Source organism: Balaenoptera borealis, assembly GCF_965194805.1.
Source record: "Balaenoptera borealis genome assembly, chromosome: 12".
NCBI lineage: Eukaryota > Metazoa > Chordata > Mammalia > Artiodactyla > Balaenopteridae > Balaenoptera > Balaenoptera borealis.
In genome coordinates this window covers 85268041-85287534 of record NC_138869.1, presented here as the reverse complement: position 1 = coordinate 85287534, position 19494 = coordinate 85268041, and the positions used below count along the sequence as shown (strand labels likewise).

The window sequence follows — 19494 nt, the reverse complement described above, 5'->3', positions numbered from 1 at the left end:
GTTGTGTGTGGAGCTGGGGGCTGGGCTGGGCTGGGTTTGAGGGCTGGAGGTGGGGGCGGGGCAGCCTCCCTGCAGCTCTAGCCCCCCCTCCTCTGTGAGGGGCCTGGACTAAGTGTCCTCAGTGGCAGGGCTCTTGTCTTACTTCGTGTCTGTGTGCATGTGTGAAAATGAAGTGGCATAAATTTGATTTGTGTGGCTCAGTTCCTGGCACTTAGTAGGTATTCAGTAAAATGTAGTTTTCATCAAATTCCTCTAATGTTTCTCAGGCCTTGAAAAATCTCCTTGTGGGGAAGGGATTGGTGGAGGTAGTGGGGGGTGAAGGTTAGGCAGACCCGGAGGCTAATATCTGTTCTCGTCTAATTAGGTACTTTTGTGTTAATGTGGATTTTCCAAATATTCCCGAGTGTAAGTAGATATTAGCAAAAATGGGCTTTTGGGGGATGACAAAGTGCGCTGTGTTCGGGTATATCCAGAAGCTCCGGGTAGTGGCTCACGCCAGACTTCGGGCAGAAACCAAGCATCCCAGACATAAGCGGGTCGGTCAGTCCTTGTTCCATGAAGACAAATATAACAGGCCGTTCAGAACAAGCCAGAGTGAACACAGGTTGAGAGAGATTTGCTGGGTGTGTGGTTGTCAGTCTGGGATTCGATTTCCTCCACTGTAGAATGAGGCTAATAATGCCAACCACCAGGCAGAAGTGAGGTGGGAGAGACACTAGGAAAGTCACTTTACTGTGAAGCCCCGACACTGGGCAGGCTTGAGGAAGCATCAGAAGTGGTTGAAGCTGATGTTTCTGGCCAGGGCTGTACTCAGTGATGCGTTTATTTCTGGGGTAGGTAAGAAAAAAGAGGGGCAGATGGTGTGGCTCTTGCGTCTGCCCAGGGGCTGACTTTCAGGGTTAACAGTCTTTGTGTTTCTGTGGACTAAAATGTTTTCCGAAAGTGGGCGAGGCTGAGTAGCCCCTGCGCTGCTGAAGAGACTCCTGAAAATGAGCTCAAGTAATGTTTATTGAGTGTTTACTACGTGCTGGACAGGCGAACAGGACACCCAGTGGCTCCTCTCCTGGATTCCCCAGACATTCCTCACCTGAGCACAGGTCAGGGCTGTGGAGGAGACAGGGTGCCACCAAAACCCCAGAAGCATGTGTATGGGGCACATAATGGGGATCAGGAAGTCAGCAAAGGGTCCCCTGAGCAAGGTCAGTTTAGGTGAGAGCTGGGCAGTGAGGAGTTTGGGGGAGGAGGGGGAGGGCAGGAGCATCCAGTGGCAGGTGAGGAGGTCCTCGGCTGGGAAGGCTCGGGGAACTGGAGGATCTCACCTGAGGCCAGTGAGGGAGCACCTGAGGGAACCACGGGATGAGGTCAGGGAGGACGTTGGAGGCCTGGGAGCCACAGAGGAGAGGTTAAGCAGGGAGGTCCCTTGAGGGGTGAGCCAGAGAGTTGACAAAAGACGATGTGAGAGGATCATGACCTTGGAAGGCAAATGAACTGGAGGAGGTGAGGCTGGAGGTGGGGTGGGGAGACCCATGAGGAGACCACTGCTTGAGCCAGCTGAGAAATGAGGGTGGCTTGGAAGTCGGTGCTGGCCGTTGACGTGAATTTGTGAAAAATCTTGAACTTTTTGGAAGTAGACTGGGTGGGAGAGTGGGCTATGAAGAATGCCTCTCAAGTTTCTGGCAGAGGAAACTGGGTGAACACAGGTGCCCTTTACTAAGTAAGGAAGCTGCAGGTAAGGGAGGGGCAGGAGAGGAAGAGCCAGTCTTCTTGGCTTTTTTTTGGAGACCGGCCTTTCCTGGTGTTCACTGCAGCCTGTCGGGGAGGGGTCTGAATGGCTGTACCCAGGCCACGGGTGATATAAAACCTTAGCAAGCCTTAGGGCACTGTCCATTCAGCATGGGCAGGGCCAGGGTCCCGGAGCTGGTCGTGGAAGCTCCTGAGGCCTGGGGTTAACCCCTGGGTTGCCAGGTTGTGGGGAGCTCCTGGGCCATCTGTTGGGGAAGAAGAGGAAACAGCCACACTGGGGGCTGTGTTCCGGGGCAGTTTACCAGCTGACGTTGATGGTCTCCGCAGCGAGCCCCTGGTGCCGACAGGCCAGGCAGGGGGCCAGCGAGTAGTCCTGGCTGTGCCACACACATGGTCCCCGCTCCCGAGGTTAGGAGCCAACCTGGAGGGCAGCACTTGTCCAAAGTATGGTTATCGAGCCTGTGAGTCTATCTGTCCCCCTCAGGGTGGTTTCAGCTTACTTGTATCTACTCTCTTTTGCTGCTCTGATCCTGCTGTTTCCTTCTTGATCACTGGCTGACTGTCCAGAGGACAGGGCAGAGTCTGCTGGGATTGCTTTTTCCAAGTTTCACTTTCAAATAGTGGAAGGAACCAGAGAAAGGTGGACTCAGCTGTCTGGGATCGTTTCAGCGGGGTCCCCACGGTCTGGTCTCTGCAGACACCCCTGTGCCAGGCTCTGCTGCTTCTCCACTCTCCTGGGAGCCGCCTGCCCCTCAGACGGGAGGAACTCAGATTTGGATCTGGAATTAGGGTTTGGGGCTCAGAGTGACGAACTTCAGGTGCAAATTTTGAGGGCAGATTTGGGGTCTGCTGGGGTCCCTGCACCTTCTCACGCTGCCGAGTTTAGAGACGCTTCAGAAGCCCCAGCCTTTCAAAGCAGGTAGGTTGGTTTTGAAGACACTTGTGGGCCAAGAAGAGAAAGCAGGTTGCAGCTGGCGGTGAGGAGGCGGATGAGCAGGAGGTGGGGCTGGGGGCAGGGGTGGGCGGTGCTGGAGGACCGTGTGGTTCTAGGAAGACCCAGGACAACTGCGGTGAGGGGTGTGCCTTCCTTCCTTCACTTTAATGTTGTGTCTCTAGCACTTACTAGTAATAGGCCCTGTTCTAATTACATGTAGTGACTCTAGAAATATAAATTCATGTGATTCTCATTAAAACTCTGGGCTCTAGATGCTGTTAACATGCACATTTTGTAGATGAGGAAACAGGCAGAGAAGGTTGAGAAACTTGGTTAAGGTCGTCACACAGACAGTGCCCCAGCTTTCGGGGACTCAGCAGTCAGCCCCAAGAATCTGTCCTTCCCAGGACCCTAAGCTGCCTCGTCCCCCACCCTGAACACTAAGTCATTTCTCTGACCAGGACTCATTTATCTCCTCGGCTGCTCTGTTTCCACTGGGATCTTCTACCCCAATGCAGAAATCTTCTTCAAAGACAGTGAGGTTGAGGATGAAGCTGTCAGTGGGGATTGACTGGGCACCTGGGTGCAGGGCCATGTCCTTGGTCCCTCTCAGGAAAGGGCTGGGTGGGATTGAAGTTCAGGTCAACTAAACAAGCAGCAAAGGCAGCACAGGGTACCTGTGATGGACCCACAGTCTCCTTGAGGAGGACGTAGTTTGTCTCTGAGGTGTCTCAGTGACTCCTGGTCACTCTGGGGGCCACAGAAGGACAACAAGTGGGAGCTGGCCTGTGCTTCGTGGTGAGGGGCCCGAGGATGGGTCTCTGTCCCGGGGCATCACCGGTGGTGGTGAATAATGGGGAGATGGAGGACGTTTCCACCACGGGGCCCCTGGTGCTGAGAAAGGAAACACCTGGTTTTCTGGGCAGAGTGGGTTGTGCTGCAGGTGCCATTGGGGTGGGAAGGGAAGGACTGTGTTTTTCCCAAGCAAACCTAGTGGTTGTCTAGCCCCACAGAGGCCTGCTACAGGGGTGGGAAGCTCCAGACCCAGGGCTTTCTTGGTGTCAGGGCTGTGGGAGGCCATCACCTCACCAGCATAGTGATCCGGTAGGGGGGCTGTGCTCCTGGGGGGACTGTTGCTGGCCCTGAGCCCTGCCTCCCCTCTGGGCCCCCAGAGCTCCGGGCTGGCCCTGCCTCCTGCCCTGTCTCTCCAGCTCTGAGGAGATGGAGGATTTCTCCAGCTGCTGTGTGCTCTGCCACCTCACCTCCCTGCTCCTCCTCATCCAGCTGCCCACTGGGGGGTCCGCAGGTGAGTGTACCCCACCCCTCATCCTGTGTTCTCTTGGGTGAGTGGATCCCTGGGAGCTGGGCTGGTTCAACTCCACCAACCATCAGGAGTTGGTTGTGATTTGAGGAGTCCCTTGTCTAGAAAAATCATGATGCTTCCCCAACCAGTAATTGTTATTAAATATTTAACAAGAGTCTCTAAAGCATATAATAAGGGTAAGGGACCTTGACAGTCGTTCAGTTATGAACTTATGATGTTTTAAAACATCAACTGTCAAAAATATGACCATACTTTTCCATTTAACTTTTGTTTCCCAGCTTTATTGGTATTGAAGTTCTTATTCATCCATTAATTCATTTCATTCTACATATATTTATACGGTGTCGACTACGTGTTAGGTGCTATACTTGAATAAAACAGAGAGAATCCCTGTCTTTTTAGAGCTTACACTCTAGCAGGAGGCCATGAATAATAAATGCAAGAAACAGCTATACTAGACAGTTTGTTAAAAGAGATGAGAAGAGGACTTCCCCAGTGACACAGTGGTTAAGAACCTGCCTGCCAATGCAGGGGACTCGGGTTTGATCCCTGGTCCGGGAAGATCCCACATGCCGCGGAGCAACTAGGCCCGTGCACCACAACTACTGAGCCTGTGCTCTAGAGCCCACGAGCCACAACTACTGAAGCCCGTGCACCTAGAGCCTGTGCTCCGCAGCAAGAGAAGCCAACGCAGTGAGAAGCCCGTGCACATCAATGAAGAGTAGCCCCGCTTGCCGCAACTAGAGAAAGCCCGTGCTCAGCAACAAAGACCCAACGCAGCCAAAAATAAACAAAAAAAAGAAGAGATGAGAAGAGGGGGGCAGTGAAGCAGTGTGCGGGGGTGGGGGGGAGTCAGGGGTGTGGAGGTGGGTAGCAGGCAGCAGCGTGTTCAGTGAGGTGGTCAGTGAAGACGAGATGAGAGCAAAGACCTGGAGGAGGGTGTGAGCCTGTGAGGGGTCCCTTGGAAGGATGGTTTCTGCAGGAGAGAACAGCCAGTGCAAAGCTGCCCGTGTGCCTGGGATGTTCAAGGGACTGTGGAGGCAAGTGTTGGCTGGAACAGAGTGAGCGAGAGGGAGAGAAGCAGGAGTTGGGGTCAGAGAGGCCCTGGGGGTCCTCCCCACCCGGCCTGTGGTCCACTGGGGGGACGAGAAGCCATGGCAAGGCTTTGAGCAGAGTAAGGCCATGGTTTCCAGGTTGAAGAGCCGCAGACGTGGGAGTGGGGAGAGGAAGACACAGGGAGGGAGTCTACTGCCATCCTCCAGGTGAGAGACGATGGTGACTCAGACCAAGTCTGAGCAGCTCAGGAGTGAGAAGTCGTTCTTTGGAGATCCAGCGGGGCTGTGCTGCAGAAGGGTCATGCCGTGGCCCATCCACGAGGCCTCAGAAGGCCAATGGCTCTGAGAAGATATCGGTGGGGTGAATATGGGCTCCTGTGGGCGACGAGAGTAAAGGCAGGTTTTTAATGAAAATAGCATTTGCGTCCAGTTTTTAGTGCACTTGTAGTTCAGCGGAGGAGAAAGTCATGAGCACAAATAATAAAGTTAGGGGTGGCAGTGGGGATGTTTCTGGGTGCGGCTGAGTGATCAAGGAGTTCTGTCCTAGGCCACAGGTATTCTCTTTGGTCAGGGTTCAGTCCTGTCCAAGAGGGGCCAGGATAGAGCTATGGTTCTCAAAGTAAGGTCCCTGGAACATCAGTATCAGCATCTCGGGGAATTCTTTAGAAATGCAGATCCTTAGGCCCACCCCAGACCTATTGAATCAGAAGCTCAGGGCGGGGGTGAGGGGGCAGCACTGTGTGTTTTATAAGCCCTCTTGCTGATTTTGCTGCATGCTGAAGGTTGCCAACCACTGACTTGGAGTTTTCCATGAAAGAGTGTGAAAACAGCAGTACAGATGGATGAAGGATTCTCTGTGACATCACTTCTGGGTCATAAAATTGTGGTCAGAATGTCTTGCCGAAATTCAGAATCATCACAGCTCAGTCCCTCAGGTCATGATGGCTCATGTTATCCAACACCTGTCCCCAGCCTGCCCGGGCCTTCCCACCAGACTGTGTGTGTTTCCGGCCCTCACTCTGTGTCCCTCTGTCTTTCTCACTCCTATGTCTGGGTCCACAGAGGAGTTCTTCGTGACTGGCCCCTCGGATCCCATTGTGGCAGTGCTGGGCGGAGACACCGTGCTGCCCTGTCATGTATTCCCACCCATAAGTGCAGAAGACATGGAGCTGAGGTGGTTCCGCTCCAAGTTTTCAGAAGCCGTGTTCATCTATCAAAACCGAGTCGAGCGGAATGAGGAGCAGATTGCTCGTTACGTAGGGCGGACCTCGCTGGTGAGGGACTTCCTTGCCCAGGGGGAGGCTGCCGTACGCATCCAGAAGGTCCAGGTCTCAGACAATGGGCTGTACACCTGCTTCTTCAGAAAGGGAGGCTTCTACGAAGAGGCGAGTTTGGAGCTGAAGGTGGCAGGTTGGTGACTTGAGTTATGTTTTTGATCCTGGAATATTGGAGTTGGGAGGAACTTCAGGGACCATGTAAATCGGCCCCTCATTTTACAGATAACAGGAGGCTCATCCACTCATTCCGTTATTCAGTACAAATATATCGAAAGCCTACTCTGTGCCACATCCTATTTTGGGCACCTGGGATACATCAGTGAACCAAACAATGTTCCCTGCTCTGTGGAGTTTATATTCTAGAGGCAATCCATAAATACTAGATAAATAGGTTTTAGAGGATATTAGGAAGTGGTAAGTATTTAGGATAAGAGGCCAGGAAAAAAGTGGAAGGGGACCAGGGGTGAGGAGGGCTTCAGTGTTGCATGGGGCCTCAGGCTGGGCTTTTTTGACAATTTGAGCAGAAGCTCAAAGGAAGTAGGAATTTAGCCATGTGGATATCTGTGGGACCAGAGTTCCCAGCAGAGGAAACACCCGGCGTGAAACCCTGAGGTGGGAGTGTGGCTGGTGTGTTCTGAGCACACAAGCCGGCCCTCATGGTGGATAAGATGAGTGAATGGGAGGGTGGTAAGAGGTGACGATAATGGAACGAAGAGATGTTCCTGGCCGAGGGTGCACAGAGAAGGGGTTGGTTAATGCTCTCTGGGGCGATCAGGAGGAGTTCATAGGTAATACACACTTGAGCAGGCACTTGAGTTCACCAGACCAGGCTCCAAAAAGCCCTTGATGCTGATGGACTGGAACATGAGAAGGCAGGGGCCACAGAGAGCATGGTGATCGCAGTTACTAGCAGTTAATCAAAGGGTCCTTGGGGCTGGAGTGTGTGGTCCCTGAGGGGCATAGGTAGTGGAAATTGGGGGGAAGAGGAGAGGAGTCTGGGGGGGAAGGCAAATTCCAGATCATAGAAGAGTTTGCATGCTGTGCTATGGGATGTTGATGGATTGCTGAGGAAATTTTAAACAGAGCAGTGCCTGGAACGTTCCCTTTGTCAGCTGTGAGGAGGATGGATGAAAGGTGAGCCAGGCTGGAGGCATGGGTGCAGTGATGAGGTCAAGAGGATGACCTCACATAGAGGCAATGGGATCACATAGAGGGACCGGGGGATCAGACATCAGTGGGGTTTAGAAAGCCGACCCAACTGAGTGAGTGGATTTGGGGACACAGTTTGGAGGGGAAGAGGGGACTGCAGAAGCTCCCAGGGTTTTGCCTTGGCTGTTTGTTGTTTAGTGGTAGGAATATTGAAAATTTTGTGTGTCGACTGAAGAAACACACACAACCTAAGAGCTGTGAGCTGAGTTTTATTCAGGGTCTTACTGAGGGCTATATAATCCGGGAAACAGTCTCTCAGTAGCTCTGAGAAACTGCTCCAAAGAGGTAGGAGGAGAAGCCAGTTTATACAGGATTTTGGCCATGAAATGTGTGCAGACAAGCATACATCTCGGTGAACGTTTACTGCTAGTCACGAGGATCAGACACCTCAGTTAATGATTTTAGTGCTTTTCTATGTGTGAGAAGATGCAAGAACTTGGGTTCATTAAATTTTTTTTCCCTGAGATATCTCTAACTATCTAAGGGACCTGTTTTTCCAAAGCACAGAGTGCCTTATCCTATTTTTTTTGTCCTGAATTCCTTTTGGGGTGTACTGTCAGTGAGTGGCTACAGTGCTAATGACTTGATCCTTGTAGAATTGCGTGGTGGGCAACATTCTTTGTTTTACATGTGTTATCTGTTGCCATGATAATGCTGTGTAACAAACAGCCACAAAAATCACAGTGGCATATAACAATAACCATTTATGTAATTCAGGCATGAAAGGAGTACAGCTAATCTGGACTGTAATTGACTAATCTTACTTGGGATTATTTATACACCTTTGGTGATGTTGGGGAAATACAATTAAAAACAAAATCTCCCAAACCAGAAATCATCCTCACAAAGTTAGTAGAGAAAGAATACAGTTTTATTACTGAATGGGCATTAAACCAGAGTCTGATACACATCACAGGACAGATACACAATCTACTAAGAGATCGCAAAGACAAGAGAGAAAGCTCCCCCTTTTATAAAGTCAAGCAGATACATCCCATTACATACATGTTTTCAAGGTAAACACTAACTAATCCTCAGGTCAGAGGACTTGATAGCACCATCTGTCACATAGTTCACCCTAAATTTTCCTGGTAATTGAGGTGACTATCTATGTTAGCTAATTGGCTTTATCCAGAGGAAAAACAATTTCTTATGCCTTTATGACAGAAGGTGGTTTTACAGCTTGGAGTTCAGTGTCCACTGAAGTTAGGCTCCTACCCTTCCACAGGGCAGGCAAAAATTGGGTGCTATCTCCCTTAACGTTTCTATTTCAAAGAGATGGCTCCCAGGTCCTAGAGAAAGGCATTCGTGGGTCCCAAAGCTGGCAAGAGGCCTATCTAGTTTTCAAAAAGGATTTATACACATTTCAAAGTGGAGGGGGGGACTTCCCTGGCGGTCCAGAGGTTAGAACTCCACCCTTCAAATGGAGGGGCTGCAGGTTCGATCCTGGGTTGGTGAACTAGGATCCCACATGCCACGTGGCGTGTGGCCAAAAAATTAAAAAAAGAAAAAAAAAAAGGAAGTAGGGAGAAAATACCTACAATGACAGGTTTTCTAAAGCAAGTGTTCTAAGGAAAAGGATGGGAGAGGAATCTCTTCCTTTATTTTCAACGCGGAGAATGACGCCTCTTAATTTTAATTCTTATTTGTCCTTACAGTCAGCTGAGGAGGTCACCATAAGGACCTTTGCTGGGTTTGTTCAAATGGGTATTGGTTGATCTAGGAAAGCTTCAGCTGGAAAGGCTGCACCAGACCAAACATGTCCTCCCTGTGGCAGAGGGTAGCCCAATGGCACAAGGATGTTACAACCTCTGCTTGAGTCACATGGCCTAGTCTCTCACTGGCTAGTTGAGTCACCTGACCCGGCCCAGAGGCAGAGTGTGAGGGCATCAAAAAGTGTGTGGCCGAGGGCCAGCTGGATATAAAGAGGGAGTGAAGATTTGGGAATCTTTTTACAATCCATCTATCACAGATGGGGCAAAATCATGTATTCAGTTCTGGAATTTTAAGTTGGAAATGTATGTGAGGAATCCTGGCGGAAATAACCCACTGGATGTGGATATACGGGAGGGGAGTTCAGGGGATAGGGTTGTCATCTGATCTAATTTTGGTGGTGATTTTCAAAGAGAGGCAGTGGGTGTGGAAGCCGGTGCCCTGGGAGAGTGTGTGAGGTGAGGAGAGTCGAGGATAAGGATGGGACCTGGGACCACATTTCTCCTGTTTCCACTGGGCGTCAGCCCTTGCACCTGCATGACTGGGGAGAAGAGCCCCAGCCCTCTGAGCCCCCAGAGGTCCCCACACTCCTTCCTTGTGTTCCCCGTGGCAGGGCGGCTGCCTTTCTCCCTGCAGGGGACAGCCTCCCCCAGAGCCCCAGAATGCAAGGCGAAGGGCTCCCACTGGAGTTGTGCACACGTAGGCACTGCTGGGGCCCCAGGACCCAGGCGGCCCCCCTGGGCTCTACATCTTGCCTCCCGCAGGTGTGGGCTCTGCCCCTCAGGTGCGCATCACAGGGCCCGAGGAGGATGGGGTCCGTGTGGTGTGCACGTCCTCAGGGTGGTTCCCGAAGCCCCAGGTGCGGTGGAGAGACCTCAGCGGAGAGAAGTCCCTGGCGTTCTCCGAGACGCACACCCAGGACGCTGAAGGGCTGTTCGGCGTGGAGGTGGCTCTGGTGGTGAGAGACAGCTCTGCAGGGAACGTGACCTGCTCCGTCCTCAACACTGTCCTGGGCCAGGAGAAGGCCATGGCCATCTTCATCCCAGGTCAGCGCTGCTCGCTGGTCCCCGCAGGGCTGGGGGAGCGGGCCGGGCGCTCCTGAGTGTCCTGGGCTTGGGTGTCCCGGGTGGTGGCCCTGACGGGGTCTCTGGCCGGGCCGCAGAGCCCTTCTTCCCCCAGGCCTCTCCCTGGAAGCTGGCTTTCTCAGTGAGCCTGTCTGTGCTGATGGTCCTGCTGCTTGGGGCTGGATGTTACACCAAGAGAGAACATTCCATGAAGTTGCTGGCGATGCGAGCAAAGGAGAGTCTGCGCCTGGTGAAGGAGCAGCACCGGCGGGCAAAGGAGGAGGTGCTGAAGGACGCAGGTAAGGCAGGACAGTGGCCAGGGCTGGAGAGCACGGCAGCCGCGCTGAGATGGATGACCGACCGCAGGGCCTGCCTGAGTCCAGGGCTCCGGGGAAATCCGGGCCCAGGGCCGGCGGCTGGGGAGACCCAGGGTGGATGGCTGGAGCCAGGGAGGCCCCGATGGGTCTGGGGTTGGAAGCTCCTCCAGGTTACACACAGAGAGGTGGTATTTTGTGGACTCTTTTTCTTAGGGATGGGAGCTCATGCTTCTTCTGCACTCTCTTTCAGATGAACTCCGGGCAGAACTCGGTAAGTTCTGCTTTTCCCCCTGAGCTCTCTGCATGCCCTCCGTAGGAGACATTCTGGTTCTTAGTTCACCCGCTTCCTGTGTGTTGCCTTTCAGACTGGAGGAAGTCGGCTTACCTGGCTGGTGAGTGACTCTCCTGATGTCCTTGGGTTTCCTGTCCTCCTGTGACAAGGCGTCCCTCTCCTTGCTTCTGTCCAGACACAGCCGTGTGGACCCCCTCCCTGGGGCGGAAGTGAAGGCTGCTGGGAGGCCGAACCCAGCTGCAAAGGCTCTCCCAGATCTGGGCCGCTGATTCCCACCCAGTGCTTGGGAGCCTGGGTGTGACGGTGACCCCAGGGTCCATCATGCACCCTGGGTCTTATTCCAGCCATGACTGACCCACTATATTGATAGTTTTCTAGCCTTGAATGCCCCTGGTTTTCAGACAGTACCTGGAAGCAAAAGTCATGTGCTCTGAGATTGCATTAAAGGAGCTATCCAAATCAGCGGGGTGATTCAGTTTAGGAGTGGGACCTCCTGTCTCCACCCCAAAACAGCATCCAAAGAGGGTCTGTTCCCTCTAGTTTCTTTGGGTGATGATCAAAAAGTTATGGGGGCATAGCTGGGCTGACCATGCGTGGGAATGTGATGGGAAGGGCTGTCAATGCCCCAGAATAGTGATGTTTATCTCTAGAAATATTTCATCTGAGAAAGATTAACCACTTTTATCCCAGAACTCATCTCACATTCCTGTCCTTAAATAGTTCCCATTTCAAGTTATTTCCCAAATATATCTTTGCCAGAAAAAAACTGAATATGATGATGCTTTCTTAAAATTATAGAATAATTTATATTGTATTCCCTAAAATGTTTTCACACATAGTAGAAGTTTTGATCCTTAGCGGCAAAAGTCAACGTAAGTAGAATAAGAATTTTTGAGGTTTTTGAGGCACAGAACAGCTAAGTGACTTGCCAAACATCACACAGCAGCAGCGGGACAGTGGTGTAAGTCAGCCTGTAATGCAGGGCTCCTGACCTGTGGTCCAGGAAAATTCCCACAACACCCGCTGTCTGCACATAGCAGGGGGTCACCTCCTCTCCAGCCTCTCCACGACTGTAGTTAGTCTCACCTGCAGAGCAGAGGGGAGGCTCGGGCCAGTGGATTCACAGCACGCAGGCTTGTTCTGGCTGAGGTCTCACCAGGGTGTGTTCCCTTTCAGCCTGGAGGAAGGCCCAGCTGTATGCAGGTAAGTGGCTCTGAGTTCCTGCAGCCTCCCTTCCCCAACCTGGACTCTGCCTTCTTCTCCATCAGGGGACACATGAGGGTGGGCTTGGTGTCCCTGGTCTCCTTGTCACTTTTGTAACCTCCATCCAGAGACCGCAGGGACTCCTCCTTGGAACACAGATCTGCCTCCATTCCGGCCTGTCCTCTACTGCAGGGCACTGTCAGGGTTAGCCACGCCCTCCCCAAACACCTGGCCCAACTGGAACTGCTCACTGGTGCAGTGACCATGGAGAGGTCAGTTGTGAGGAGGGACGGCAGCAGGGAATGACTGTGTGGATCAGGGATCGCTCAGCCCTGGAAGATTTCAGAAGTCATGCTTGCCTGCTTAGGACTCAGGCCTTCCCAAGGGGGCCCTTGGTTCTTGATCCCTCTTGCTCCCAAACTCCTACCCCTTTCGGCTCTAGTTTTGGTTTTCCCGCTTCTTCCTGGTCCTCTGGGATATTGGTCTTCTCTCTGCTTCCCCGTGCTCTGACTCCCTGTCCAGACTCAGTTTCTTCCTCCAAGCCTCCTTGGTTGCTGAGGAATTAGTTGCTCTAGAGCAGGTGTTCTGGATCTGGGGTCCAGAACTTCTGGGATGTTGATGGACTCCTGGGGTGAGGGTCTGTGAAAGATCTGAAATTATATGAAAAATCCTGTGTATACGTTTGTGTAATAGGAACAAAAATGTAACAACCATTATCTCTCCTTTTCGGAGAACTCTGTGTTTGCTGATAGGCTCATTCGTGGTTAGGTTTATTAGGGGCAATGTGTGAAGAAACATAGAGGAGTCACAATTGTTTCCCAGAGAAAGGGTGTGGAGCAAATCAAGGAAGACAAGACCAGGAGGAGGAAGAGAGGAGGAGATGAGGAGGAAATAGTGTGTTTGAGATTTGTCTTATAGAGATTGGGGTTGCTTGTAGTGGTGGAAGAGAGACCGCAAGGCACAACCATGGTGGTTTGAGTTGGGGAGCACACAGAGGTTGTGCAAGTTATTGGGGTGCATGAAGTGTAATCTACTCCTTGATACCGCTTTGAGAAATTTCAGTCAAGACACATTTATTTTTAAGCCATTTTGAGTTAACCCTCGAATTGAGTTGGCCCCTGATAACGAGACCATCTCAACCTTCCCGTAGTGGTCAGGGCAGGAGTGTGGTATGGGACATCCTAGTGCAATGTAAGGTTGTCCCAAGGACCCTTTAGCTTTGGGGTGAGTTAAAGATCTATACCCTCAAAGCCTGTGTAACATGCCCTTTCCCTGCTTGGAATGTTTTTGTTTACAGTCAGGAATATAGATCGTGAGAGACAGAGAGGGGTAAACCAAGGAGTGAAAAAAGCATGAGGAGTGAGGATGTCGTCTTAGGGATTCTTACCGATTCTCCCTGGGATTTATATGTTAAACATGAGGATCAGATAGTCCTCTTTTACCATCTCCCCCTTACCTGCTAGATTGAAGAGCATGTGTTTTAATGTATATCTTGTATACCCTTCTATTTTGTAAGGACAAATCCCATTACACTAGAATCAACATTTTCATATTGACAGGTTCATAGTGTGAGGTGGACAAATGTTTGATCTCTTTTTATTCATAAAATTGGAAAAACAATTTGTAATTTAATGATTTGCTGTGGAAATTAAGTGAAGAATAGCATCACACTCGATACATTGTGGAGTCTCACAATTAAATGCCAACTCTCTTTTCCCCTCCTTCCCCTTCTTCTTGTTAATCTCGATCCCTTGTGATACAGAAATTTCTAGCTGGGTGTCAACTAGTGTCTTGGTGAAGAGCAAGTAAATTAAAGTTCATTTTTTTTCTCAAAGGGTCACATGGGTCAGGCCAGTTTTTGTGATCTTATTTCCATCAACCAAATCAACAGAGACGGAAATGCCAATTTCTGCATGAACCTGTATTACATGGGGATGGTGGTCACAAATATGCACCCCAAATGTGCATGGAAATGTCATTTACTTACTTCTACAAATGTTCTAATCTTGTTCCCACGTCTTCACCCTGTTGGAGGCAACAGCTCTCCCTGTGCAGACATTTCAGGGTCCCATGACTCATATAGGCTCTGCTTTGGCTGGCGGCGAGCTTCCTTTCTTCTTCCCAAAAGGGAGTATGGAGGTTGGAAGAGATTATGTGGCCTTGGGTCAGTGGAGAAAGGGGTCCCTCTGCTCTCCCTTAGTCATATCAGGCCATCACCCTGGAGGGACTAGCCTGACCTGGTCCTTAAGATCCTTGGTCTGGGGTCAGCTGAGGAGCGGCAGGTCCTGTCTAGCTATTTAGGCACTGTTGTTTCCCACCTACCCTTGACCCCATCCCAAGGTTCTTAATACATCCATAAAGTTCCCTTTACCACAAGATATTTACACATTTTGGGGTTTAGAACATGGACATCTTTGGGGGCCTCTCACTGAGGTTCTCCTGGAAGCTTACAACCTCTCTGGGTAAGTATAGGGGGAAGCAGATGACTAGATCCAGTATTTTGGGTTCTCCCTCACATATAGGGATGTTTTTGCTTCACTAACCCTGTGAAAAGGGGGAAGAGAATTCATTAGTGTCTTTCCTCTTACTGAATGTATGTCTTCCTCACTTTGAACACCTGTCTCCCTTCCTTGAAACCTTTCCGTTGCCTCCTAACTGGGCAAGATTTCTCTGATGCTGTATCCCGAATTCTCTCCACTAATGGTTTATAGTCATCCTTTGAGTTCAGTTAAGCCAAGTTGTATTCTCTCTACCGCTGGCTTGGAGGTAACCTGCATGTTCGGCTCAATTAACCCTTTTTTTTTTTTAATTATGCTGTATTTTACTTCATAAAAATAAAATACTTCCCTCATCAAAACACCATAATACAACAACAAAATACAAACAAACAAAAATGGCAAAAAGGAAGAATACTTGCCCTGGATGTGATATACAAAGGCTTAAAATGCTAAATAGAGAAAGACCTAGTGTAAGTCAGTATAAAATTACCCCCCCGCACTGGAACTGGCACAAACATACAATTCATAAGAGAAGAAATTCCAAATCAATAAACACATGAAGAAACATATATCTTCACTACCTATTAAAAGATGGGATGAAAAGGCAGTTTTATAACTGACGACAGGTTAAGTACAACATTCTAGAGGGAAACTTGACATTCCATGTCATAAGCTCTGTTTTTTAAATTTTTATTGGGGTATAGTTGTTTTACAATGTTGTGTTAGTTTCTACTGTAGCTCAATTAACTCTTTTTTTTAAAATTAATTAATTTATTTTTGGCTGTGTTGGTTTTTCGTCTCTGTGTGCAGGCTTTTGTTGCAGCGAGCAGGTGCTACTCTTCCTTTCTGTGTGCGGGCTTCTCATTGCAGTGCCGTCTCTTCTTGCAGAGCACAGGCTGTAGGTGTGCGGGCTTTGTTAGCTGTGGAACATGGGCTCAGTAGTTGTGACTCGTGGGTTCTAGAGCACAGGCTCAGTAGTTGTGGTGCACGGGCTTAGTTGCTCCGTGGCATGTGGGATCTTCCCGGACCAGGGCTCGAACCTGTGTCCCCTTCATTGGCAGGAGGATTCTTAACCACTGTGCCACCAGGGAAGCCCCTCAATTAATTCTTGGTAATTACATGAAAGCCTTGGAGATTTTGATATCCCCAATTCTTTCTCCAGAAAACCTAGTTTTCAGGATGGATGAGTGGCTAGGGACTTGAGAAAGCTTTATTTTATAGTGAAATCTGGGCAGTGACCTTTATGTTCAAAATAATATCAAGCCTCTGAATCCCTCAGTATTAAGGTCTATGGCTTAGCCTTCAAGGGAGGCTGAAGCATGATGGTTCTGTGTGTGTGTGTGTGTGTGTGTGTGTGTGTGTGAGAGAGAGAGAGAGAGAGAGAGAGAGAGAGAGAGAGAAAGAGAAGAAATACATGCATCAGTTGAAAGTTTCCAAAACATTTTCCTCTATAACTCTCACATCAGTATGCTTCAGAAGACTAAGCACTGACCCTGATATGTACAGTCTCTGCAAACCCCTGATATGAAACGTGTGGTTCTCTTGTAGATTGGCGGAAGGAGAAGTTCCAGGCCTGTGAGTGACTTCGTGTTCTTTCTGGATGTTCCTACTGCTGCCCCTGTGGCTTCTCCTTCAGTTCTCAGTGGTGATGTAGATGCTGGCACCATCAATGGTGGTGGGGCATCGTGGTGCTGATAGTCACATAGGTGGGGCTGGTGGGTGTGGCTGATATTGGATGCTAAATAGATATTTTTCAGTCTTTGAAGTCCAGGCTGGTCCTCAGGGCCCTGTGACATATGTAACTCTGAAATTATCTTGTGGATCCGTTTCCTGCTTGGAAGACTGTGAACTTGAGTCACAAGTTTCTAATCTTGGGGGGCTTAGCCTTCTCCCCATGCAGCTGAGAGTCCAGGTTGTGGGGTGGTTGTGTGCTCTTATTATGGGGCAGGGGAGGGCCTTGCATGATAGGCAACTTTCTCTGCAGGTCCTGTCACTCTGGATCCAGGATCTGCCCATTCAGACCTTGTCGTCTCTCATGAAAACACGACTGTGGCCTGGAAGGACACCAGTGAGAACTTAGGAGGCACCTGCAGCGTATTGGGCTTTGAGAGCATCACGTCAGGGTGCTGTTACTGGGAGGTGGAGATCAGGGATGCAGACCGAAGCGAGTGGGCTCTGGGGGTCTGTAGGGAAAATGTGAACAGGAACGGCTGGTATGTAGAATCCCCAGAAAAGGGGTTCTGGGTTGTGGGGCAGTTTGAAGCTGGATATTGTGCCCGTACTCTACCTCTGACTCAGCTATCCCTCAGACAGGTTCCCCGCAGGGTAGGGGTGTTCCTGGACCACAAGGAAGGGGATGTCTCCTTCTACAACATGACTGATGGCTCCCACATTTTCTCCTTCCCTCGGGCTTCCTTCTTTGGGACCGTCTTTCCATACTTCATGATCAGGTCAGGAGATGTGTCCCTGACCGTCTGTTCCAAGGAGGGATGGTCTGAGGGGCACCCTGTGCCCCATAAGAGTTCTTTTCTGGAGGAGCCTGTGAGCCTCCCAGGGGAGGGGTTCAGCTCAGGCTCAGGTGCTAATGCTCCCCCAGTGGCTGAGTCTCCATTACTCCCCTGCAAACCGGAGGCTGTGTCCCCATAGGGCCCGTCACTGCCCTGGACCCCTCGCTGTGGGTCTTCATGGAGCTGCAGACTCCATGTGACAGAGGCCTCTGCGATGGGTCCTGGATGGCTGGGAGTCTTGCCCTGTTGCTGTGGAGGCAGACTCCTGGGTGTGTGGTTACGAGAACCATCAGTTCCTGCCTTGTGCTCAGGAAGCAGATGATAAAAGCTGACCCTGGGCGCGTTTCGGGGTAGCCTGAATTTTACTATGGGAAGTTGTTTTTCTTTCGGTAATAAAAAATATTTCATGAGGTTTTTATACTGTTTGGATGTGATAGATGGAATTACTCTGCAGAATAAAGTGGTGTTTACTTTATCCAATGTGAGTTTGTGCAGAAGAACCCAGAGGCTGATGGTTGGTCCCCAGATCTGTTTTGGGGGATCTGTACTATTAAGCCAGAAAAGGTGGTCATCCAAAAATTTCCAGGGAAATGGGTGGCTGATGGACTTCTAAGAAGTCTAGTATTTTATTTTATGTATTTCATATTCTGAGATGGATAAAACACACCCATTTTTCCAAACCTCAGTAAATTTCTGTTACCTGTGAAAAACTTGTGTTGTGTTCATTTAAGGAATTAAGGAGAAGGATCTGGGTTTTTCATTTCTGCCAACAGCAGATGGAAATAAAAGAATTGCTATCTGAATTAAGATGTAAATGAAGAAGAGAATTTCCAGGGTCAGGATGAATTGTAGAAAGCTTTGACTATGAGCATGGAGCTGGTTATCAATGTATTGCCTCTCAGTACTTCCAAGTCCAATGGTAAAGGTTAATGGAAAACCACAGCAAACGAAAGGAAGCAGGACTATTAAGGACCCAGACCTTTGGGAATGAAGTTGCGGTCACTCGACCAGGTAGAGAATCTGACCTGTGGTCCTGGGTGAGAAGACAGAGAGTAAGAAGTGGAAGAAGGCAGTCATGGATATTGATCTACCCTGTGATCAATTACAGAAAGAGGACTTTAATAGCTTTGCATATTTTCTCTTTCTTGTCATATGTATGTGTGCGTGTGTGTGTTGATTTCTATTTATTATCCATTTTCTTCCTCTTTCTTCTTCTTACCATTGTGTTTTTATTCAAGTTGTTGGAGGTTATGTTTGTAAAACAGTCTTCAGGTAACAGAAGAGTCAAAGGTATTATGATTGCATTTGAGGAGCAGTGTGGATCCAATGTCTGGGACCGTCTGTCTCCTCGTCTGGGGGAAAGGGTGAGAACATCTTCCCTTGCAAGGCTAGCTTTGTCTTGCCGGGTGAGAAGGCAGAGCTGTGGTGCAGTTACGTGGAAGTTCAACTGTGTATAAAACGGTGTGCGGGGAAGCTGAGTGGCCAAAGGTGCAGGGTCTGCCTCAGCCCTAGAGGTAGTGTGTTTTCCCCATATCTGCTATTTCTGTGTTCCTTAGAGCTTTCTTTCACTTCTTTATAAGCTAACTACCTTTTGGTAGTTAATAGTTCTTTATCTCAATTTTCCCCTTTCAATGACTGATGTGGTTTTTGTCTCCTGACTGGACTCTGATATAAACATCTCAACTGCAGTGTGGCTTGGAGGAGGGCCCTGCCCCGCCCCCAGTGTGTGGGAAAGAGTAGTTGAGGCATTGGCAGATTCATTATAATGGTTACCCCAACACTGAAGTCACGCAAATGTACTCTTTGGGGTTCTCATGTGGATTTTAAGTATCCTTTACGTTAATATATTTTCTGTTATATTTATCCCCACTTCTATTTATCTTACACCTTTACGACACTATATTACTTTTGGATGAGCTACGGGCATATTTCCTTTGAAATGGAGAGAAAAGGAAGGTGTTCCTGTGATACGAATTATCCACACAACAGAGGAGTAATTTTTTAAACAAGGGGACCGGCTGCCTAAGTATTTCCAGAAAGAATGATTAAGGTCATCAGTATGGTAGAGCTTTGTCAGAATTGACTGATATAAATGTTATGTAGATGTATAATTTTGTTATCAGAGTTTTTGAAGTTATATTGGTCAAAGTTGCCAAGTGCTTTTCTGGGCCTTTTATTATGTTGTTTAGGAAGACATTTAATTAAACAGAAAGGGGTTTTCTTTCTTGGTTAATTAAAAAAAAAAATTTATTTGTTTTTGGTAGCGTTGGGTCTTTGTTGCTGCGCGCGGGCTTTCTCTAGTTGAGGCCAGTGGGGGCTACTTTTTGTTGCGATGCACAGGCTTCTCATTGCGGTGGC

General features: G+C 49.5%; 1 protein-coding gene across 1 annotated transcript; it reads left to right on the top strand.

The window, feature by feature from the left end:
* Positions 1-669: 669 nt before the first annotated feature.
* Positions 670-17275, top strand: LOC309608035 (butyrophilin-like protein 1; the record flags this gene model as incomplete). Its single annotated transcript, XM_082347266.1, has 10 exons — positions 670-2662; positions 3850-3983; positions 6119-6466; positions 10020-10301; positions 10418-10618; positions 10887-10907; positions 11002-11028; positions 12105-12131; positions 16178-16204; positions 16614-17275. Exons 2-10 carry the CDS (start codon positions 3899-3901, stop codon positions 17273-17275), a joined length of 1680 nt encoding a protein of 559 aa, XP_082203392.1. The 5' UTR covers positions 670-2662; positions 3850-3898.
* Positions 17276-19494: the final 2219 nt, after the last annotated feature.